General features: G+C 38.3%; 1 protein-coding gene and 1 pseudogene across 3 annotated transcripts; one reads left to right on the top strand and one right to left on the bottom strand.

Moving 5' to 3' along the window:
- LOC109090186 overlaps positions 1-741 on the bottom strand; it is an 81,601-nt pseudogene extending 80,860 nt beyond the window's left edge.
- A 9,683-nt stretch (positions 742-10,424) lies between these two features.
- Positions 10,425-23,873, top strand: LOC109091575 (E3 ubiquitin-protein ligase MARCHF7-like). 3 transcript variants are annotated; one of them, XM_042757894.1, is made up of 11 exons: positions 10,783-10,825; positions 13,051-13,246; positions 16,619-16,781; positions 16,921-17,077; positions 17,181-17,363; positions 18,025-19,105; positions 19,563-19,732; positions 20,231-20,334; positions 22,343-22,444; positions 22,605-22,653; positions 23,127-23,873. In XM_042757894.1, the coding sequence occupies exons 1-11, from the start codon at positions 10,798-10,800 to the stop codon at positions 23,219-23,221; spliced, it is 2,328 nt and encodes a 775-aa protein (XP_042613828.1). In that variant the 5' UTR covers positions 10,783-10,797; the 3' UTR covers positions 23,222-23,873. The 3 variants fall into 3 exon arrangements, with proteins under 3 accessions (XP_042613829.1, XP_042613828.1, XP_042613827.1); XM_042757895.1 differs by lacking the exons at positions 10,783-10,825; positions 22,605-22,653 and adding an exon at positions 10,425-10,554; XM_042757893.1 differs by lacking the exon at positions 22,605-22,653.
- Positions 23,874-24,320: the final 447 nt, after the last annotated feature.

Here is a 24,320-nt window from a genome sequence, read left to right as displayed (position 1 = left end):
ACAAAGGGATAAATTTCAACAACTCGGCCAGGCGGCAGCTGCTGCTCTTTAAGGAAGCAACAAAGATAAGAGCAACGCGAAGCTCCAACTCAACACCAGCGACCCACTCCGACCGAGCAGGCGATTTTCCCGTCGAAAATCCCAAAACGTGTGCTTTTAACAGTTTTTATCAAAAGGAATTGTAAAGTAAATGCTTTTAATCATGTTGTCTCAATGAAGAGCTGTTAGCTTGTGCCATCATCTGAGAGACGGACATTAAACAGACCAAAGGTAGCGTCAGCTCCTCCAAGTGACTCTCCCGCATCGCCCTCTTCAAATATTACATCAAAATATTACATTTTTACCTACCAAAATGAACGACGGGGAAGCGCTTGCTCTTTTGAAACATGTTTGGACACATTGAGGAGTGTTTACAAACAGTTTACATTCAAAAAAACGTAACAGTTACAGCGCACGCGAGAGGGCACAAAGGCAGATTCCTATTATGAAGTCACAACCCCCGCGCGCAACATTTTTGTCCACTCGTAAAGTTTTGCGATATTCGCCGTCGCAACGGAATATTTCTCCCGATCGGCTTTTCCCGACAACGCCGTTGGAATGGTTTTGACAAGTTTTGCGCTTTTTGCGCTCGAGGCACACGCGTAGCCAACCTAAAGAAACTATCGAGTTAGCTGCCCTCGCTAAGAAATCAAGCCAGCCAGCGACACAACATTGATTCTCCAATTAAATAACTGATCCAGCTCCCAATAAATTCAAAACTTACCCTTAGTTTTGACACTTCGTGTAATTCCGCCTCGATCGGGTTCGAAGTATCACTTCAGGTAACGTTGCTCTTTGCTTTCCTTTTTCGATTTGCTTTTGGAAGAGGCCGGTGTAGCAGGAGATGATGAAGAAGGGAATTGGGCAGTAATTGAGTCTCGGTGTGTGTGTGTGTGTGAGTGAGTGACTGCGTGAGTGTGTGTGTTAGTTACGAACGGCAGATTGAAGGAGAGTCCTTTCAAGGTTTATTCTGCCTCACTTCAAGGAATCAAAGTGACGTCAGCGGACAATACTTAGACGATAAAACTTTTATTCGCGGTGAAGAGGCAGAAGTGTGGAAGTGCCCGAATCATGCACATTGCACGCTGTATTTTTTTTTTAGCATCGTTTACTATTTACAAAACATCTGTCAATGACGAAGAGTCTAAAGAAAAAAAAAACCCTTGAGGCTGTTAAAGTTATGTAATTTTTTATTCAATTATTTTTTAAGACGATTTATTATTGAGATTTTTGATTTTTGATTTTTGTATGATGTTTGTTTTTAAATTACTTGGATATATATATATATATATATATATATATATAGATATATATATATATATATATATATATATATATATATAATATATATATATATATATATATTTTTTTTTTTTTTATTTTTTTTTTTTTTAAGTTATATGACCAATTATCAAAATTGGCATGTATTGAATAAAAGTTACAAGGCAGCACATGGTAATGAGATTGCGCTTGCAAATGAATGTGAAGGCATTATGCTGTACAATAGCAGTGGAAATCTGATAATATGGCATCCAGTGAAATGGAAATTTAATTCTAAGATTGGTTACTTGTCATTCAAAAGCTGTCAGATAAACCGCAAGACAGCGATGCATGATCAAACTTGATTGCATTTGTCTCCAGTTACCTCAATAGCTAAATTCAGGGATTATGGATTAACCCGGCTAATCTGACCCTATTTCCCCTCAGATCATCAGGGGAGTGAGACAAGGTGATAACATTATGATCTGACAACAGAATTTCCGTAATCCAAAACATAGTGGCATCGTTTGAGCTGATGTCGTCTCTTGTTGAAAAGAGAAAAAAGAGGATCTGCCCCCGTGACACTCAGGAGGAACAGAAAATAAAAGGCAGAATAATTGGAACTGTTACTTTTAGTATGACGCTCATTGATCTCTCATTTGAATTACACTTGCGGGCAAAGCGAGAGGCGGCAGAATGGCCCTTTGCAGCGGGAGCTGAGCTGGGCACCACGAGGCAGACAGCCATCTGTGCCTAATTGTGTGCTTTTTCTCCCTGCCGCTGCACTCACAATCAGCAACAGGCTGAGGGGGGCCCTCTGACCTAGACTGGGCCAGGGGGGTGGCATGGGGTGAGGGATGAAGGGGGTGGGAGATTATTTCATTGAGCAAGAAAACAACATCAAGGGGGGGCGAGGAGGGACACGCTGCCACTCCTCAGTGGGAGAAGAGAGGGGCAACTCTTCGGAGCTTAGCTTGACGCTTCAAGTTATGTGAGACTTGCGTGCATTGAGGTTTTACTTTGTGTGATAAGCGGAAAGCTCTTTTTCTCAATGAGACAATATAATTATATATAATGTGTGTATGTGTGCACACTTAATTTTCATTTAAATATTTTAATTAAATTTTGTGTGTGTGTATATATGATGTATAATTGTTTTATTTTATTTATTATAATATTAAGGTATTTTTACTTTTGTTAGTTTATTTTGTCCAGTTTTGGTTTCTCCTTTTTGTAAGTATCACTAATAATGAGCAGTGTTATTTTTGTATAATTGAGAAACTATTATAGTTTTTATTATAATATTTTGCTATTATAACATTTTTTTGATTTTATTTTATTTTTATATGCGTCTAAATGTGTTTTTATTCATTTTTATTTCAGTTTTAGTTTTTTTGTACATCATGTTGAACTAAATTCAAATGTTAATATAGAATCTTAAAATAGAAATGTTGCTTTGGCAACTAGATATATTTAAAAATATAAATTTTATTTTAAGTTAACATTTATTTCAATTAACATTTTTTTAATGGTTTTAATTTTAGTTTCAGTTTTAGTTTAGGTTAACTGTAATAACCCTGATAATGAGTGCTTTAAACATGTTAATGCTAAATATAAAAACAGTGGATAACTAATGTTTATACATGTAACAACTCCTGTTGCAAACTGTCAAGCACATTTTAATAATTTAAGCTTACACTGTAGTCAGATAGTACTAGTGTTATAGTCATGTAGCTACAACTGATGAGCTAATTCCGATTGTAATTGCAGACCGTTTGTGACTTTATTGCTAAATACCACTTCTGTCATTTTAATGTGCGTGTAATGAAACTAAATTTGAAATTGTTCAAAGGAGAACCAGTCACTGGTCTTTTTGGAAGCATCAGAGCGTATAGAGAACACACACATTCATTTACCATTTAATGCATGCGTTCATTGATCCTCTCTGACCCCCTCCTCACCTGTAGAGATGAAGCTGGGTGAAAAGGGATGCTTATGAAGGGACACGGAGAGGCAGGCAGACCTCCAGGGATCAGCGCTCTGGAGAGTGGGAGGACAAGATGAGACGATCGTGTGCAAAGCGTGTGTCTTAACATGTGTGCATACAGTCCATGTGCCTATGTTTATCTGTGATCATCAGACCACCCTGGCCACAGTAAAAAACCCATAATTGTGAGTATATATGTGTGTTTGTGCACACATGATGGCAATATTCCTCCCTCTGAGTGATGTGTATAACCTCCTCCCCTCTTCCAGCAGAGGCACACCGGAGTTTGTAATTGTGTTGGTGGTTCTTCATTAGAGCCTGTGTGTGTGTTGGGTGTTGGGGGTTGGGGCGTGGGTGGGTGGGTGAGGAGCTGAGGCTCTTAGGACTATGAGCTGCGTCATTAACAGAGGCTGGGCCTCTCTGCATGTAGCCAGAATGTCAGCCGTACCTCGGTCATTTGAAACATAATAAGCACAAGTACAATGAGTGCAATGCAAGCCTGCTGGGGGACGGGGGAAGTGGAGGAAACACAGCCTGTCTCTTCCATTGGGCTGTTTTTTTTTTTTTTAATCTTAAGAGGCTTGATTGGAAGATATAATAACCTAGCGAATAATAACTGGTAAAGATGATCTCCCCCGAGACTGATGGAAACCAAATTAATGTGGCGATTTGGATTTAATTGTTATTTTTCTATTAGGGTGGATAAAGATAGAGGAGATGTCCATCTCGAGTGGGAGCTGTGCTTGCAGCTATTGATTTTGTTTTTTCCTTCTCTTTTCTTTCTCACCCCTCTCTCTTTCTCTCTCCAACACAGATTTTAATCATCTCCGAAAACCACATTCCCTAATACCATTAACAACACTAACCTTCCAGCGCCACAAAAGCGTTTAATTTCCAATGACACAAATTTCTCTCCAAGAGACTCAAATAGTGTCTTTACGCAGTTCGGTGGCCTTAAGGTTTTGCTTTCTGGAATAATTGAATTGTGATCCTCTCACTTAGTCTTGCATAAAATCGCTACGCAAAGAGCTAATCAGTGTAAAAGAGACAATAGTTTCCTCGATTTGCCTTATTAGCCTGTTTTAAAAGAGTAAAGAGCATTTTTCTCCCGACTGACTTTGGAGCAACTGATGCTCGCGTCAGCAGCTGATAATTAGAGTAAAATCACTTCGAACACCGATGTGAACAGAAATGTTTCTATTAGGTATTTAAGCTGTTTGTTCCACTGTTTGTTCTGATGCTGTTTGTATCCATAAATAAAATATGACCTTTAAATGTTTACATAATTTATACAGCCATAAATTCTTAATATGTCTGACTCCAAATGAGAGAGCAAGCCGCTTGATTATGGTTCATAGTCGAGTTAAAATACAGACTGTCTGGGGTGATATATACACACACCTGTATGAGAGTCAGCAATGAAAACCATTTTTATATCTGACTGGGGCAGAGGCTGTCTCCTCTACCTACTCAATGATTAAGCATATATATAGAGCAGTTTTAAGACTAGGGAAGTGTTTAGTTATATTTAGAAGACAAAAACTCTCATTTTGGCTTTTAAAATGAACATATTTATATTACAGTGCAGGTTACAAATTATTGCATCATTATCAAGATGTAAAAATAAATAAGACTAAATAAAAGAAATTACTCTGCAGTTAGCTGGTAAATTTATCAGAAACTGCACCATTGCATGGTTTTAATTGATTGAATGTTAATCTGACCTTGGTGATGTAAGTGTGTGATTCAAACGAAACGCATAAAAGCCGTCTACTAAAGAAAATAACTCAAGAGTCTTTACATTGGTGGAAAATTTATTTAGGACAGAAGGAGTTTTTTTTACCCTCTCTCTATTCCATGTGGAATATTCCCTGCATTAATCACCCAAACCAACAAATGTGTCAAGAAAATCACTTTTGTGACAGGTGCTGTTGACAGCTGCAGCACAATAACCTGCATTGTATAAGGGAAAAAAGCAAAATACTTTTTTTATAATTAAAACCTAAAAATAATGCAAGTTAAAGTTTCAGTGTCAGGCAAAAATATTTTCTCAATTGGAAATAAATTAATTTTGCTTCCTAGTCATGATTATTAGTGTGTACAGTGATCATGATCATAAGGCTGCACACAAACTGACCTTTGACCTCTGGATGTAATGTTTCTGCAAAGGCATGTGAACAGATGCTAACCTAATTTTTTTCAACTGTTTACTGTAGGTGCATCATCCCAATGTGGGGAAAGTCTTGTTAATATGGCGGCGATGAGGTAAACAGATAGGAAGTGATGGAGTGGCAGACCCACAGGGATAACCACATGAGGGGTGACAGACCACTGACATCAGCCCTTGTTCTCTTGCTCGCTCGCTTACTCACTCCATCTCTCTCTCCCCCCCCCCCCCCCCCCCACACACACTCATTTCCAGGAAGGGGTCATTAATGTGAGAGAAAAAAACGAATCCAGTCATGGCTTTAAAATGGAGTATCTTCTCATAGAGATGCAATCATTCCTAACGGGTCTGAGTCAGGCTGCAGATCTCACAGGACAAAGGCACAATGAAGCTTTTAATTCCTCTATTTAGGAGACAAATACATCATTTTATCATTAAAGCAAGGTTTGGAGGGGAAAAAGTAGCTGCCTTAAGTGGTAGCAGGGTTCATCTTAAACTGACCAATAAACTGAGAAAATGATCCGCTTTTCTTTCTCTTCAACATACCAGCCCTCTTATAAAGCTACAGTAGTGGTTCTAACATCCGTACAGTAGTTAAATGTTCACATTTAACAGTCGTAATTGACATTTTCCCTCGCTCCCTTCAGCAATGATATATCAAAGAGTGCATCAGCCGCCGGAGGAGGAGAGAAAACATTAGGAGGATTAATAAAGGGGGGGGGAGGAAAATAGATTGAGCGTTCACCAAGACCAGTAAAATAGGATCTGTCAAGCAACCCTGCAACATCCATCCTGTGAAAAAAAAAAAAAAAGACAGAGGTACATTTTCATGGATGGAAGGAAGGAAAAACAGAGGACAGCCCGTGCGGCTGATCAATTTCCCAAGATTAGCTTTCAGCGGCTGTGCCTGCTTCCATTTGTAAAGATAATATTATTTAATAACCCTTTTGGGTGACTATTTAAATTATCATACTGCCTACAGTGCAAGGCGCTAATGGAAATATTTAACATAAATTCCCTTTAAAAAATGACGATTTAGACATTAGATTGTAGTTGTTATTATTATTTTGAAGTTGTGTGAGTGTGTGTTTATGATTGTCTTTGGCTTTGTGTTGTTGTTTTCATTTTGATTATGTGGAACAATGGAACGATGCTAGCACGGCGCTTTATCGCACATATATATGCGCTGTTACGAATGTCATATGGAAGCTATTTATGGCCACGAGCATTGGTGCCAAGGGCATAGAAAACAGGGATGTTATTGAATAAATTCAGAATGTGCAAAGGAGCAGTGCGACGATAGATTAGGTAGAGCCCAGCCTTTGCGAGGTTCCACCTGAAAAATGATAGCTTGGCTTTTGTTGTGAGCCTTCAAAGAAAGACATCTGAAATGAAGAGACAAAGCTATAAGCATTCCTTGGTCTTATTCACCTTCAACTTCTTTTTAATGATCTCATTTCATAACACCTTCCTGCGGACCTCCCCTTTCCTGTCTGGCTAACGCCAAATTGCATAATGCCAACTGAACACTCGCATTTGTTCTCCCTTTCCCTTCTCAGGAAATCTATTTAAATTTTCACGCCAACTGTCAGTCCGTATCAAACCTTGATTTATGCAAAAACAACGTCTGCTTTAATTAGTCATTTCGCCTCACTGCTGTCTGTGCTCTAGGCGGCATGCAGGGTCAGACATTCGGAGGAACCTCCTTTTTGTATGATCAAAACTAGGCCATCAGCAACACCGTGATAATAGCCACGTCTCAACACCCCAGCAACATGCGAGAGTGTTTTTATCCCCCATGAGCCATCCATCTCCACTCAGCAGGGTGGTTTTGGGTGGAGCATGGATAATCACAGCAGTCACTATACACCTGGAGGACTGGAAAATAATAAACAACTAACAGGTAGTTTTTCCTGTCAGCCCTCTATACTTTCCCAGGCACTTGACAGAGAGAGAGAAAAGGAAAAGGAGGAATGTTTACACAGCAATATTACATTAATCAAGAGAAAATTAGCGAGAATGCACCACATTATGCACTTGTACGGGTTTAGCGTCCGTGATCTTTAAAAACGAGAGTACACTACACCATGTGTTTTTGCTCATTTTGGATTGCGATACTTCTTGATTATCCCAATTGCAATCACATAGAGCAAACAAAAGTGGCTGAAACCTCGTGCTAGTTTCACAGACTGACATTTCAGATGGAAAATTCACCAAACAGATGCTCAGAAGAGAGCGACTCTCTTGTCAGATGTTGGGGAAGTGTGTGTGAGTAACGACAGTCACATGAATGGGAGGGCAGACAAACATATTCTCACAACAAATTCTATTTTAGGGTCTGTGCGCTGCTTTGCTGACTGAAGTGGCATTGTGTCGTTGAAAGCATGGCCCTCTGAGGTGCGTTCATGTGCTGTGAACCTCGGCCAGGGAAAAAAAGCAAGAGGCTGGAGACCAGGGGAAGGCGTGGGAAAGCGACTAGAGAACGAGTGAACGGAGGCCGGTGGAAAAGCCGAACGGTCTGCAGGCATTCCTTTGTGATTACACATCTGTGGAGAAAGAGGCCAGACATTCTTTCAGCCATGTCTGAAACTGCTGACTTCTACCCTTGATCCTGCGCTGTTGTTTTTTCTTATCTGTAAAAAAAAAAGAAACTCAGCTGTGACCATTTTATTTGGTGACTGTGTTTCCTAATATAGAAGCATGACGTGGCCTGAATCAGCCCCTTTTATATTTTGCGCTTGTATTTAAAGTACCAAAAATCAAGCAGAGAGTGGAAGCTCATGTCCTTGCTCTCAAAAAAGATACAAGATTTTTAACGCCGGGCACCCATGTGCAGTACTTCCTTCTTCTTTTGCAAACATAAACCTTAGAACCCTTCCTTAATCCAGTCATCCACTGGTGGGAGCCTAAACATGACAGCAGACGGACAAGGCAAACACTGGTGGGGGTGGTGCTTGTGTTCTGTCTTTGTTCTGATGGTGACCTCTTCATTATAAGGCCTTTGTCACCATGTAAGGATTAAGAGTGAAAGAGAGCACTTCCTCTGTTAGGCAGGGTTAAAATCTGTCTCCTAATAAAATGTTTTTCCATATGTGCACATCAGGGCATGTGGCAGGGATCTTTTCTATTTGTTTTAGAGATTTTAAAGATGTTTCCTCTCACCCTGCTCTTTAAAAATGGATTTGAGTACACAGTGGTGGACTTCTGTAAAGTAAACTAGTTATTAAATAAAGTAGTTCTTAAGTAGCTTATCTCTGGTCATGATCAATGACCCAATTAGAAAGAATTCATTTAATATTCTCAAGAAATAAAGTCAAAAGGCCTGCTGTTTAATTAATTTAACTGTTCAGTCAAAAAATGGATGCAATTGAAAACGCATTTTGTATCAGCTATCAGTCTTCCTAGACTCAGAAATTGATTTTTTTTTCCCCTTCTAAGCTTGTGTGCATAATGACAAATTGTTTGCCTCAGTTAATCAAATAGCCATATGAATATAGTTAGTGTATTTTAAGACATTGTAGCTTGTAAAGCAACATTTTTGTTTGCATTGTTCTCATTAATGGCTTATTGTCACGCTTGCAATATTTTAATTACCACTGTGAAAGAATAAATGCCATGTGGCTGTGAGCAAACACAAGTGAAATGGTGCAGTTATTACTGTATCAGATGCATTATGCCTCCATCTACTGGACAATTAAACAAATAGCCGAAAAAGAACCTTTAATAAATAAATAAATCTTTAACAAATGCCATTTTGTTCAGTTTAATCGTTATTTACACTGAACGACACTAGAAAAAGTACTATTATTTACCAGAATTTATTTCACACTACTGCCTTTGTATGCCACCTGCATTTTTTAATTTTACAACATAACTTTAATTATTCAGTGAACAACATTACAGGTGCATCTCAATAAATTAGATTGTCGTGGGAAAGTTCATTTATTTCAGTAATTCAACTCAAATTGTGAAAGTCGTGTATTAAATAAATTCAATGCACACAGACTGAAGTAGTTTAAGTCTTTAGTTCTTCTAATTGTGATGATTTTGGCTCACATTTAACAAAAACCCAACTAACAGAAAAAGAAAAAAGACAAAAACCCAAGAGTAAATACACAAGTACACTTGTAGACAAAATTCTGAATAAATTGTATAAACAATTTAAATAATAAAGCTCACAAATATTTAAAGTCCTGGTGTTTCTCTTAATACTGTCAAAGTTCTGGTTTCACTCAGTAAGTATTTTCAGTTGTGTATTAGTAAATTTAAGCTACTTTTATATACATGCAATTTGGAAAAAAAAATTTTTAATCCCCCCTGGGACCCAGGCATAGACTTTTGGACACCAGGAAAACATTATGTTAATCAGGCATTTTGGGGAATCACAAGAAGTCAGCAGGAAAATAAATTTGGCTAGAAATAGTCTGAAACATAAAAACTTATTGGTGAATGAAAAAAATAAAACATAAACAATAAAACATGCCTATACATGCCTTTTCATGTCTATTTCTTTTTTTTTTAAATCCTGGCGTCCTCTACAAAGGACATAGAATAAATGTGATAATATAATAAATATGAATAAAATATCATCTTTTTTTTTTACATTTTTTCTCTCCATTTCTTTCTTATGCGCCAACCAATGCAATGACATAATAATAATAATAATAATAATAATAATAATAATAATAAAAATCAGTTTCTCAGGAAGATATATTTAATATAGTAGTGCAATTTTTTTCAAATTATAAAAAGAATAGACCTAATTTAATTATAGGCTACATTTTTTATATTCCCCAAGATCAAAGATCAAATTTCTGTATATACCAATGGAGATGTTCGAGAAGCACCTCTAATTTTATTTTGGATTTTACAACCTGACACATGTGTCATTTACATGCAGCATGTCAATGTTCAAGAGAAAAGAGGGCGGGCTGTATTTCGCTACTCTGTCATTCACTGGCCGGAGCAGCTGACACTCAGCCGCCGTGAACAAAGTACGCGTTTCCTGCGGGTCTCCGCTTACACTTTAAACCACGTGACCCTCCCTATATCAACACACGGACGCCATTAATATTAAAGGCAGAGAGACGGAAAATCAGAGGTGAGTTCACACGGAAGTGATGCCAATCGGAGCGTTTTAATACGGTGAAATTCCTGCGTTTTAACGGGTATCGTTTGCTAAGTGTAACTTAAATATAAACGCTTGCGGTTTAATTGCATTCGATTACCCAGCGAGCTTTATTTTTGTTGTAGTTACAAAGTGTCCTGGCTAACAAAAACAAGGCCTAACGTTAGACATCTGGCAGAGTGCTGGTTTATTAATGCGACTGACTTCTGGGATCACATGCGACCTAGAGCGTCTAGTTTAACGGGTCAGTGGCGCATGTCATCATCATGTCCTTTTATTTATTGAATGCATTGACTAAATCCGTCTGATTTATTTGAGCAAAAGCTTTTGTACAGGATAAATATTCCGTGTTTACCTCTTCTGCGAGCCATTTGGTTTTTGTTTATTTAATGCGCTTGGAACCTGAGAGCTGTGCTGAGCTAATGCAAATCACTGACATCTCACGTGATTGATATGCATCAGCTGTGGTTTACAATCAAATTAAAATTATGCTGTTTGTCCTGTCAAGTTCATGCACCAAAAAGGATTTGAACGTTTGTGGTCTGGAAACCGGAGAGATATTTTAATAGGTCGTAATTTTGATCTTAAATATCAACTCAAATCTAAATCAAAATAGTCAGATTTGCACCCGTTGACATTTAAAATTCTTGAAGTTCAAACTAATGCACAGGGAATCGAGGAAGAGCACATATGTGCTGAAGTGTGCTTGACACTTTTAGAAACCGCAAAATGAGGAAACTGCACGAATGCAGTCACTTAATGGCTCCTCATTTTATTAATTTGTGTGAATTTTTTTTGTTGAGTGTGCAATCTTTGGGTTTAACAAAATGTTCCTGCACTGGTTACATAATCGGCAAACAAAGCCACAGGATTTCACATGGGTGTTTTTTTTGTTCTGCCTCTCCTTACACACACGCCCTGTTGTTAATGCATTTCTCATTCTGCTTGTCATTCACCTTTAGTACCATTACAAGTGTTGATCTATGCTAAAATACCCTAAAAGAAATGAATGCTTATAGTAATGTTTCCCCCAAAATAAACAGTCATTTATTTCCTCACTGTCATGTCTTTCGAAACCCACATGAGTTTCTTGTTTCCGTTAAACAGAAAAGGAGAAGTTCACCAGACTGTCTTAGCCGTTCATTTCCATAAAACGATTGTGAATAGTGGCGACGGCAAATTTAGGCCTGCTCTGTGAACAAAGCTATCATTTGGCTCCAGAATACTTGGAATATAGTGCAGAAGTTGTTAGACACTGCTTTTTTTTTGGTCAGTATTGGTTTATGGAAGAGAGCAGCACAGACATTCAGAAGAAAGTTTTAAATGATGCAAGAGATGTACCAAGCTGCGTCATAAGAAATGATGGAACAAAATGGTTGCTTTAGCTGTCTGAAAACTTTGAGGCCTACTGTATATTCTCAACGACATTCTGGATCTAAATGAGTATACATTTCAAGTACAGGCTTAAGCTTGCAGTAGCCCCTCTCTCAGTTGCTCTTTTTCTGCCTGACACCTGACTGAAGCACTGCTTTCGTGCCTTCAGGTTAAGTTTAGCGGTGTTCTCACTTGGCAAACGTGATTTGGAAAAAGCCTGACATACAGCAGAGAGCTTTCATTGCAGGAAGGGGCTATTTTGATGCTTTACTGTAGAGGGGTGGGTATTTATAGAGGGCTTGATGAAGGGTGCAGTAGAAAGATGTGTGTTTAAGAATGAGGGGGGCAGGGGGAGTGTGTTATGATATAAAAAGACAGGATTAGGTGGTCCATACTGTCTGTGTGTTTAAGAAAGACGGCAGCGCCAATGCTTTTTCTTCAGGGTTACTGATAATTGGTAATGTCAGGCATGTTTGAACTTTTGTTTACCATATTTTATGTGGTCAGTGTGTGTGCGTTGATCAATGTCTGTATGTAAATAAAAGCCTAAATTAAAATCTGTTCCTCAAATAATAAAGAGATAAAACTGCTGTGCTTGTATGGTTTACTTTTTTATGATGTCTTTGAAGCATACCAATTTTTGTAGCATGGCTTGGTGGGAGAATATTAAAAATATATTTAAAAATATATCAAAGGTGAACTGAAGGCTTATGGGCTTTGGGAGCATCATGAGAGTGAGTAAATGATGACAGGATGTTCATTTTTGCGTGAACTAAACCTTTAATAATGTGCTAATAGTTCTTTAACGTGTAATTATGATGAATGGAGTCTGAAGCAGTAAGAAAGTAAGTCAGACAGGTTTGGAACAATGCGACTGTGAGTACATGACAGAATGTTTCATTTTTTGGTGAACTATTCCTCTAAAACCCATCACACTGCTGGAGGCAACTTGTCATGCTTGACAGTTTATGGAAGAACATGACATAAAGACACGCCTGAAACCTCTCATTACCAATCCTGTTTTTAAATGGAATTTAGCGGGGACTGCTGTCATGGGTGTGTGGCTGTAACGTTGTGTGTCTCTCTGTCTCTCAGGGTGCAGTTTAGAGATGGATTCAAAATCTCGTCGGTTTCCATTTGCTGTCTCCAGCTCTTCCTCGCTGTCATCGCCTTCCTCGCTCTCCTCCTCATCTTCGGCGCTCAGTGCGAGCCGACTCTATGGCAGAGGGAGCGTCTTGGGAAGAGATCGCTTTAGCAGAGAAGCTTCTGTCAAATTAGACTCAGACTATCAGGTATTACAGTGACACATTCATTTCTGTAGTGTCTGCGTTCACACCCACAGGTAGCGCAGCTTAAGTCTCTCGGTAGAGGACTGCCATCTGCTCTGAATCATCAGACCCTTCTGCTGAACCAGTCACCCAGAAATCCATATTTTTTTCCCTACATAACTCAGGACAGTTAAAGTAGCGTTTCAGGCTCAATACCGCTTGTATAGTTCTATTGACAGTATCTGTGATATGATGTTGATTACCAGAGAAAATAGCTTGATAGATTTAATGGAAGTCTATGGACGATGATATGTTCCACAAGTTGATTGTCCTTCAGAAACTTAAGCATTGATATTCATGTTTTTTCCCCCCTCATCCTTAAACATGTCTCTATGAAGCCATTATTTATGAAAATGGTTTTGTTTGCACAAAATTTGTATACACAATTTGGAAATGTTTTGTATTCACAACAATTCAACACACACACACATTTTTTTTTTTTTTTTTATAAATTAAATATTTCTCCAGTAAGGATGCAGTCATGAAAAATAATGATGATTCATTATTTGAGCTTTTAAATACTGTAATTTTTTATATCAAATCATATTTTATATCTAATCATATTTGAAATGTAATGTTTTTTTGTGTTTTTTTTTTTTTTTTTTTTTTTTTTTTTTTGTGCCCAACATCCGGTTTGCCAGGTTTGTGTGGGGGGAAAAAATAGCAAGATGGTCAATCAAAAAACTAGCCAAATATATCTCAAAATATGCTGCTCCTATATATTTTGCTGTCACTTATGCATTAGAATTTCAACGTGAAAATCATTACATAGTAGTAATCAAAGATAAAGGTTTATATCATTTATGTAATATGTCAAACCTTTAACCTACAGTAACCGTTTTTGCTATGCATTTTGTTTTATAGATGTACAGGTGCATCTCAATAAATTAGAATGTCATGGAAAAGTTAAACTATTTCAGTAATTCAACTCAAATTGTGAAACTCGTGTATTAAATAAATTCAGTGCACACAGACTGAAGTAGTTTAAGTCTTTGGTTCTTTTAATTATGATGATTTTGGCTCACATTTAACAAAAAACCCACCATTTCACAACTCGTCTCAACAAATTAGAATACTTCATAAGACCAATAAAATTTTTAGTGAATTGTTGGCCTTCTGGAAAGTATGTTCATTTACTGTACATGTACTTAATACTTGTTAGGGGCTCCTTTTGCTTTAATTACTGCCTCACTTCGGCGTGGCATGGAGGTGAGCAGTTTGTGGCACTGCTGAGGTGGTATGGAAGCCCAGGTTTCTTTGACAGTGGCCTTCAGCTCATCTGCAATTTTTGGTCTCTTGTTTCTCATTTTCCTCTTGACAATAGTTGCTGGGCAGTCAAGCACACCAACACCATGGTCATTTAACCATCTTTTGGTGTTTTTGGCAGTGTGGGCAGGTGCCAAATCCTGCTGGAAAATGAAATCAGCATCTTCAAAAAGCTGGTCAGCAGCAAAATTTCTTGGTAAACGGGTGCAGTGACTTTTTGGTTTTCCAGAAACACAATGGACCAACACCAGCAGATGACATTGCACCCCAAATCATCACAGACTGTGGAAACTTAACACTGGACTTCAAGCAACTTGGGCTATGAGCTTCTCCACCCTTCAACCAGACTCTAGGACCTTGGTTTCCAAATGAAATACAAAACTTGCTCTCATCTAAAAAGAGGACTTTGGACCACTGGGCAACAGTCCAGTTCTTCTTCTCCTTAGCCCAGGTAAAACGCCTCTGACATTGTCTGTGGTTCAGGAGTGACAAGAGGAACACAACAACTGTAGCCAAATTCCTTGACATGTCTGTGTGTGGTGACTCTTGATGCCTTGACCCCAGCCTCAGTCCATTCCTTGTGAAGTTCACTCAAATTCTTGAATCAATTTTGCTTGACAGTCTTCATAAGGCTGCGGTTCTCTCGTTGGTTGTACATCTTTTTCTTCCACTTTTTCCTTCCACTCAACTCTCTGTTAACATGCTTGGATACAGCACTCTGTGAACAGCCAGCTTCTTTGGCAATGAATGTTTGTGGCTTACCCTCCTTGTGAAGGGTGTCAATGATTGTCTTCTGGACAACTGTCAGATCAGCAGTCTTCGCCATGATTGTGTAGCCTAGTGAACCAAACGGAGAGACCATTTTGAAGGCTCAGGAAACCTTTGCAGGTGTTTTGAGTTGATTAGCTGATTGGCATGTCACCATATTCTAATTTGTTGAGAGAATATGGTGTTTTTTTTTTTTTTTTTTTTGTTGTTTTTTTTTTATTTTTTTCACAATTAAAAGAACCAAAGACTTAAACTACTTCAGTCTGTGTGCATAAAAATTTATTTAATACACAAGTTTCACAATTTGAGTTGAATTACTGAAATAAATGAACTTTTCCACGTCATTCTAATTTATTGAGATGCACCTGTATAGAAATAGAAATATTAGATAACTAAGTATAGATTAATTTCCAGAGTGTCAGCTACTGTTGCATGTAATTTTTTACCAATATTTAATGAAAATTAGTTATTCAATTGCTTTATGCAATCATTACAGTTCTGTTATGCTGGGTCTCTAAGGGTTATCAATAATAAATATTAATGTTAATATATCATATTTTTCTTGTTGTTATTAACAATTGTAATAGTGTTTGTTTGTTTGTTTGTTTTTTGGGGTGGGGGTCTGTCTGATATATAGCAAAGTATTTACCTAAGGGACTTTTCTTTTCTTTCCTCTCTCTTTCTCTTCCCCTCTTGTTTTCTCCACCCCTTCAGTCAGTAAAACTTCATGAAAATTCTCGAAGCATGAGAGGGGCACTATGGAGATCAGTGTGCTATCTCTATTAGCATCTCATATTCTGCAGCACTGCTGGGACTCTGGAAAGGTCTTCGTGTTACACTGCCTTGGTTCACTGGGCTTTTTATAGTGCACACTAGATTCCTGGCCCTGGTGTTTCTCGTCAACCTGTCATGGTCTGTCTCGCTAGATAAAGTTACTGAAACTTCCAGAGTCTTTTCTGACTCCCAGAGTGTGTTTTAAACATCACATCTGAGAACTTGACTACATTAGTAAATGTTCAAGTGGATATTAAACAACGTTAGCCACCATCAGCATATATAGTTTGCCACAGGGGATTTCTCAACATAACGCAGCAAACCACCTATATGCTTTAGGAAGGAAACCATTTGCAGAGGCTTTGTGGTTGGCTGTTTAAGTCTGTATACTGGCCCATGCATCTCACTATTGATGTAGTACTAACAGTAGTTGAATGACTCAATAATTGTTGAATCTCTTCCTGTCACATTTTTCTGTTGTAACGTTCATATGCTGTGTGTTCATTTCTAATGTTTCCTGTGTGTTCGAGCTCTCGTCTGTTGAGCTCTCCAAGAGGTTACAATTCAACTGAAAGCCGTCACTCCAACTGGAAGCTCTCTACTCCTGTCTCTCTGTCTTCAACATCATCATCATCATCTTCCTGTGATCGAACATGGACAGGATCCACCAGTGGGGACCGAGGCAGACTTGTAAATAGCTTGTTTAAATTTTGTATATACAAGTTATATAAAGTAGTTTTATAATAATATGTGAAGGGTCCAAGAATCTGTTTAGCAGACATCCCAGATGTGACATCTGATTGCGTTTGTTTGTGTATTTGCATTTTAGACAGACTCTGAGAGAAGACCGGGAACCTACTGTGGACTTCTTGGCACATCCCAAGACAGCGAGTCTAAAAGAGCAAAACTTTCCTACGCAAATAGAGAAGCATATTCCAGATCCCCATCCACATCTAAACCTACCAGCTCTTACTCCACTCTAGGAAGTATGTCACAGTAAAAAGTAGTTACAAAAATACTATAGTTAATATTGTGTGTCTCTTCAGTGTATGGATTTATGGTGGATTAATGCATTGATCTTGTGTGTAGATTCTTCATGGAAATCCTCCATCAGTCCTTTGTCTAGATCATCCTCTTCATCATCCTCCTCATCTTTGTCCACTCCATCAGAGAGTCTTTGGGCTCGCAGAGATTTGGAGAAGAGGGGGGATTCAGGACTGACCTCACTGGGGGAGCCCAGTTACCGGCCTAGCGGGCTGACATCTTCACTGTGTATGTGCATACATATACTCACATTTACATAGACAATCATCCACTAGCAGTCTAGTCCTGCTGTTTGAATGACCTAAACTCACTTTTTCAAAGTTTTTTTTTTTTTCATCAAAATGTTGGGATATTGCTTAAAAATACTGAATGAAAACTGAATAAAATGCTTTCTTGAACTTTATAGTTTTTTTATTTTGTTCATAATGTGATTAAAATTCAGTAATAAGACAACCAAAAAAAATTGGATTGGGCCAGTAGTTTCTTAAATAGCATCTTAAATGTTGCTGTGGTCATCTGGCCGTTTCTGTTTCCCCAGAAGTTGCGGTTTAATTTTTATGAACACTTGGGATGGAAATGCTTTATTGCAAATTATTGTTACAGAATTCAGATTTTTATATAGCTGATGTCATGGCATTTCTTTTAACATTATATGCTCTCCTAAGCCTTAGACTAAGTCCACATTAATTATAATGATACATTTGAAATATTCTATAGATATATCCAAATTAATGTGGATGTAGCCTATTGCAGTGGTTTTCAACCATGTACCTGGAGGAGAGTTGCATGTCTCCTTAATCAAACAGAAACCCTGTTGGAAATCACTGGTCTAATGTTTTGCATTGTTAGCCCATCATGGTAAATCTTCCTGTCTTTTTTTGTGCTTTAGACCGCTCAGAGCGCATTACCTCCACCTATGCACAAGGTGCTCGACCCAAAGAGAGCCAATATTTATCCCACAGAGAGAATGGTTCATCTAGTCGCCGTATCTCAGCTGAGTATCTCCCTTCTCCTCTGGAGCGCAGCTCCTACAGGCTGACCTCAGATTACCAGTCTGGTCCATTCTCTCGTGATATGCCACGCTCCAGCTCTAGCTCCACCAGAACCTCAGCCTCTGTCTCGGACCCATGCCAGCTCTCATCCTGGAGCTCCACCCCTTACACACCCCTTACTGGCTGTAGCTCCAGCCCTCCTTCCTCCAGCCCCGCCCCCACTCCACTTCCTGCTCAGAATGGCAGTGACTCAGATGGCAGGCGAACAACCAGGCGTCTGCTATCTCGGCTTTTCTCCCGACGCTCCAGTCAGGAATCAAACTCTACCACCAGCTCTGCCTCTGATTCAAGGTCATATGATTCAAGCCCAGATGAAGCCCCGCCCTCTGAAGCATCTCCTCCTGTCATTAGAGAAAATTTGGAAGCAGAGTTGAGGAACTTGCACAGACGCAGACCGTCTCTCGCTCCAGTCCAGGAGAGCTCTGATGTTGTAGAGCCCGAACAGGAATCCCTCAGATCTCCAGCAGGCCTGTCCTGGCTGAACTGGAACCGCTGTACCCCACTGTTTTCTCGTCGCAGGAGGGAAGGGCGTGACGAAAGCGCCCGCATGGACCCTCATCGTTCACCCCAATTCCCTCTTGGTGACCGAGATGGCCGTAAAACACCTGACCGGGGCACAAATTGTGATGATGAGGATGACGATGACAATGATGAAGATGAGTCCTCAGGGGGCGCCACAGCAGCACCCTCTGCTGGAGCCTCAGGTCTGTCTGCATCACTACTGCAGGACAGAGTCCGTCTGGCAGGACGAAGCCATGGAATGGGCAGGGTGATGACCAGCCCGCTCTTCCGTATGCCTGAGAGCATGATAATAGGGGTGGGAGTGGGAGCAGAAGGGAGGAGTCAAACTGACGAGCAGGTGAAAGACAAGCCCGCTCCCTCCAGAGACCCAGAAAGACTGCGAAAGATTCAGGAGAGGTTAGATGGCAATTTTAATCATCTCTACTTGTTGTAATGAAAAAAAAATTACAGTAAATTCATTATCATTTCATTATCAAAAAAGGTCCATCGTTGTGAATGTAGCTATGTATGAAGCACAGATCCCATATAAGGGGTCACTTTTAAACCAAGCGCTGAAGTACACACTCGTATGCACTTTATAAACCGATGATTTACGACCTAAAAGATTTTCTCACTACATACTTATTTATAGGCTGTTTCCATTCCTGTTCCCAAAGGGCGCCTTTCCTGCAAAGTTTAGATTCACATCTGTTTGAAAGTTTCTAGTAATCCTGAAGATCTTGATTAGCTGGTTCAATTGTGGTCAAAAAGAAATGGGTCTAAACCATGAATGATTGGGCACCCTTGGTGTAGTAGGAGCAGATGTTCACAATTTAATTTGCTGCTTTTAACAACACCCCCTTCCTACTTTTAGCCTGCTGTTGGAGGACTCTGATGAGGAGGAGGGTGATCTGTGCCGAATCTGTCAGATGGGGGAGCAGTCGAGTTCCAACCCTCTGATAGAGCCCTGCAAGTGCACCGGCAGCCTGCAGTTTGTGCACCAGGACTGCATTAAGAAATGGCTCCGCTCCAAAATCAGCTCTGGTATGGATGTCTTTTCCTGAGAGCAGAAGTAAATTAGGCGTTTATTTAGTGTATAGTCATTTGTTTGATGTGCACTGAGAAAGGAACAATTTTGCTGCAGTTCAGGACTACTGATGCATAACCGTGACAAATCGTGAAGACCCTCATTTGTTAACTGTCTGTATTTTAAACCTTTTGAAGAACTTTTCATTGAGGAGAGTTATAGCCATTACAGAAGAATGCTGTGGCAGTGCCATTGTGTAGTTCAGAATGATTACCAATTACGTACCAAAGTATTTATTCGGTACTCTGATGTACTTAAGAGAATACTTTGGTTCTACCATTTTCCAGCTTATTGGGAAATTCCACGTTTCTTAATATTTCCCAAGGGCAACATGGCATTGGCAAGGTACAGATAAATTGTGGTTCGAAAATTCATTGAGGGCTAAATTTGTTAATAAGAGTTGAATGTGGGTATTTTTTCATTTATTGAGATCATATTTCTGCTTTGATACACAGGTTCTAACTTGGAGGCAATCACTAACTGTGAACTTTGTAAGGAGAAACTGCACCTGAACATCGAGAACTTTGACATCAATGAGCTCTACAGATCTCATGAAAGGGTGAGTTTATCAACACAATATTACACAATAAAGCACATTGTTTAGAATACCTATTATTTCTAAGGCCAGACACATACTTGCCAGTGCATTTGTAAATTGTGTGGTCAGGCTGATCATACCAGACTACTTCTCATTTGGTGAGCTTTTCACCATGATGTTCTAAACCTGTGTGACTTTCTTCTGTGAAACCCAAAATTGGTTAGGAATTGAGTTTATTTTTTTTTTATTACCATAAATATTTATTTTCCCTATTGTTTTTGACCAGTTGTGTTTTTTATAGAATCGCTAAAGTAAATAGAGTTATGTGTAATTAAGGCCTGTTCACACTAACATGAATTTGGTCTGATTTTGTTTTGGCTTTTTTTTTTTTTTTATATATATTTTTTGTTTTTGCTGCTCTGTTCAGACCAATGTGGAAAAAACAGCTGGTGGCACTTTAGGAAAAGCAGAGTTACATTGGTACACAAAGCAGCAGTGTGCAACTTCTGACACTCGCTTGTCACAAAGAAAAATGTCAAACAGTTTTTATATCTTTTCAAACTGATTTTCAGGTTTTTGCATTCGCTATGGTGCTATAATGCCTAATACAACAGTACAGGGACAAAAAATTCACTGTTGCTTAGCAAAATACAAGGGGAAAAATGTTAAATGTTGCTTAGCAAAATACCTTTATGAGTATGTTTTTTATTTTTTTTTTTTTTTTTTTTTTTTTTTTTTAATGAGAGCCAGTAAGTCCTAGTTTTATGTAACAGCAGAGTCTGTCAAAGTGTGAAAATGTCACATTGATAGCATGTAAATGTTTGTTTTGGCCTGAAAAGAGGCATCAATAGCCCATGCATTAATAGTGCAAACAGACCTTTGAGTACGTTTTTGCATTTAAAAATACGAGACCGGGTAGAGGAATGGAGGAGAAAAAAAAAATCTAGTCTAGGCTGTTGAACTCGTAACTTGAGCTCTGCATTGGTCTAGCATTTTTGCATAGAAAAACAATAAATCAGGGGCCTGTACCATGATGGCAGTGGAGCAAACTCAGTGTTACAGGATTAGTTTTACATTGACAAAACCAAATCACTCCAGTCCGGCTTTGTTGGTACCATGATGCAGATCATCAACTTTCTGTTAACTCAGGCTTTGATCCTGAGTTTGTGGAGAGTGTGCATACAAATGTGACATCATTGGCGAACAGCCAATCACAAGCCTTACAACATAGAGAAACTGCGATTCACTTCTCGCGAGAGACCGCCTGATTCAAAGCTCTTTTGCTGAAGGTTAAGGGGTTGAAGAATTTGAACACAATTACACAGAAGAAAATACTCGTCCATGAAAGAGGACAAATAAATGAAATTATCTCGCTCTTTCAGTGCAACTGAAACTTGTGAAGTTAGTTTATATAGTTGATGATATATAACATACCATAGAGACTCGAACATATAAGGTCACATGAAGTCATTTTTAAAGCATTTTCTATTGGTTCTATGGCTAATTTATATAACATATATTAATATTCATTTAAACTAAATAAATAATAATTGTTAAAGTAAAATTGCTTGTATGTAATGGATTAATAAATAAAAAATAATTATAAGTAATTATCATTAAAGCTACACAATTTCATTGTTTCATAAATTTACTATATAGTGACCTTTCATTTGGAGGAAGAGAAACTAGGGGAGTGGCTTTATTGAGCTGGATGTGTCAGTGTCACTTTGCTCCCATCTGATTGGTCCAATTTTGGTTTGAGATCTCTGACCCGGAACATAACCTGCCCCAGAGCAGGTTAGCCGTGGAGCGTAATTTACTATGGTGATGATTTACTATGGTGATGAACGCCGCTAAAAACTAAACCACTTTCATGGTACCCAGGATTGGTGCAAACCAATCTGAAAACAAACATCTCAAATAAGGAACATCAGACATGTTATCTTCAAGTAATGTCACATCTATCTGTTCCATGAATGATATTTTTAATTGAATTTTTGGTTTCATGTTTGTGTGTTTGATTCCTCAGTCGGAGTACGAGTTCATCAGCTGTGGGCTGTACCTGGTGGTGCTCCTGCATCTGTGTGAGCAGAGGTTTTCTGATGTCTTGGGTGCAGTAAATGATGCTGGGGTAAGACTTCCACATCTTTCCTGTATTGCTTTATCATCTTATCTTTTAGTTCAATACTTTGGTTTGTGTGTTGCGTCACTCAGTATTGTGTTCATTATAAGCTAATGTTGTGATTTAAAAAAAAAAACGAACAAAAAACATTCTCCCCTCTCTCGCTCAGTTTTTCAACTTGGCGAGAACTCTACATGAACACATGGACAATCTTGAAAGTACGTTATAAATTCTATTTATTTTTCGCACTGCATCATAAAACCCTTAAATCTTGTCAGTTCATTTATATTAATCTTGATATATTTGTTGATATCAACTTCTTTTAAATGCATAGGTAAGTATAGATGATAACCCAATGTTTCTTGTATTGCTGGTATTAATTATGCAAAAATGTGTACTTGTTTAAAAAAAAAAAAAAAGTTTAAAGTGTAAGCAAATGTTCAGATCTGTTTGCATGGCATTTACTACATCTGTTTATTTATTAACAAACTTAGTGAGTCATAATTGGCTGTTGAATGCATAGAAGGAATTACCAGTGCCTTGTTGGTGTTAGAAATGCTTGCTTATGTTTACTTCTCCACCAGAAGGTGGCATCTGGCTTTTTTTTTTCTCCTCCCTCCCTCCTCCCTTTCAGGGTTTTTATTTTTTATTTTTTAATGTGTCTGTATTTTCCTTATGTTTGGACTCAAAGGTTCATATGCAGAATCGGATGAAGATGAGGTGGAGGACAGCAGGCCGTCCATCGACTTCTGTGACTTGGAGGATGATGAAGAGGAGGAGGTTTAATCTGTTGGCAGGGAGGAAGGAGGCGTGGCTTAGCAGACTGTCTCAGCCTCCTCCCACTTATTGTTATTGACCCGTGTGCTCCTGTGTCACTGTTCTTAGCCTATCACAAGGCTTTCATAATATGCAGATAGTATACAAACTTTATGGGAACTGTTTGGATGCTGTTATTTTTTTATTTTAATTTCTTTTTGCTTCAGAGGTTTGTGAGCTCTCTAAAGCTTTATTCAGTTAAAAAAAAAAAAAGTCCGGTGAACAGATGACCACCATGAGTGCTTTAAATAACTATGCTTAGAAGCTGGTTAGGGGAAAGAGGATCTTGGACGATTCATACCTTTACATGGTGCAGTTGAGGACCGTTCATCCACTCATTTATAGGGCTGCTTGAAAAGGGGATTATGTTTGTTTTCAATGTCTTGATTTTAAAAAAATAAGACCCTTAATTTCCTGGTTTTTGTTTTTATGTTATTAATACACTTATTTTTTTTGTTTTTGGAGATTGGGTGAGTGAGAAAATGTGGTCACTTTTCTTTCAAGACTTTGTCTTTACAGAAGACCTTTTCCACAGTCTGTTTGTATGTTGTACATTGTTTAATGTAATTCGCTTTAATTATTACAATAAAATGGAGGTATTTCAATACCCCACAAAAAACTGCTTTGTCCTTCAGATGTCACTTCTTCTTTCGTGACAATGGTTTTGCATAATATACAGCAGTTTGTTTTCTAAGTTTCAAAGTGAATTTTTTTTTTCATTACATAAAGCTTCCATTTGCTGTATATCATCGTACTAATGGGTTTAAAGTTGTAAAATGTGAAAAGTAGTTTTGACTGGTGGTTTATGTAAAGAAATATTTAATATAGTTTTAATATTTAAAAAGGTTATTTTTAAACAAATTTATATTTTTATATGTGTGTGTGTGTGTGAATTTATTTATATATATATATATATATATATATATATATGCATGCAAATATATACTGTATAACACATGCTGTTTGCTTACAAATATGTATACACATTTTTATATCTAAAACTAATGTTTTTAAATGCGTCATACAAATAAATTAAATTGTTTACCTAGGCATGAAAAGAGCATTGCAT

Source organism: Cyprinus carpio, chromosome A6 (genome assembly GCF_018340385.1).
Source record: "Cyprinus carpio isolate SPL01 chromosome A6, ASM1834038v1, whole genome shotgun sequence".
Taxonomy (NCBI): Eukaryota; Metazoa; Chordata; class Actinopteri; order Cypriniformes; family Cyprinidae; genus Cyprinus; species Cyprinus carpio.
This window is presented reverse-complemented; position numbering and strand designations above follow the sequence as displayed.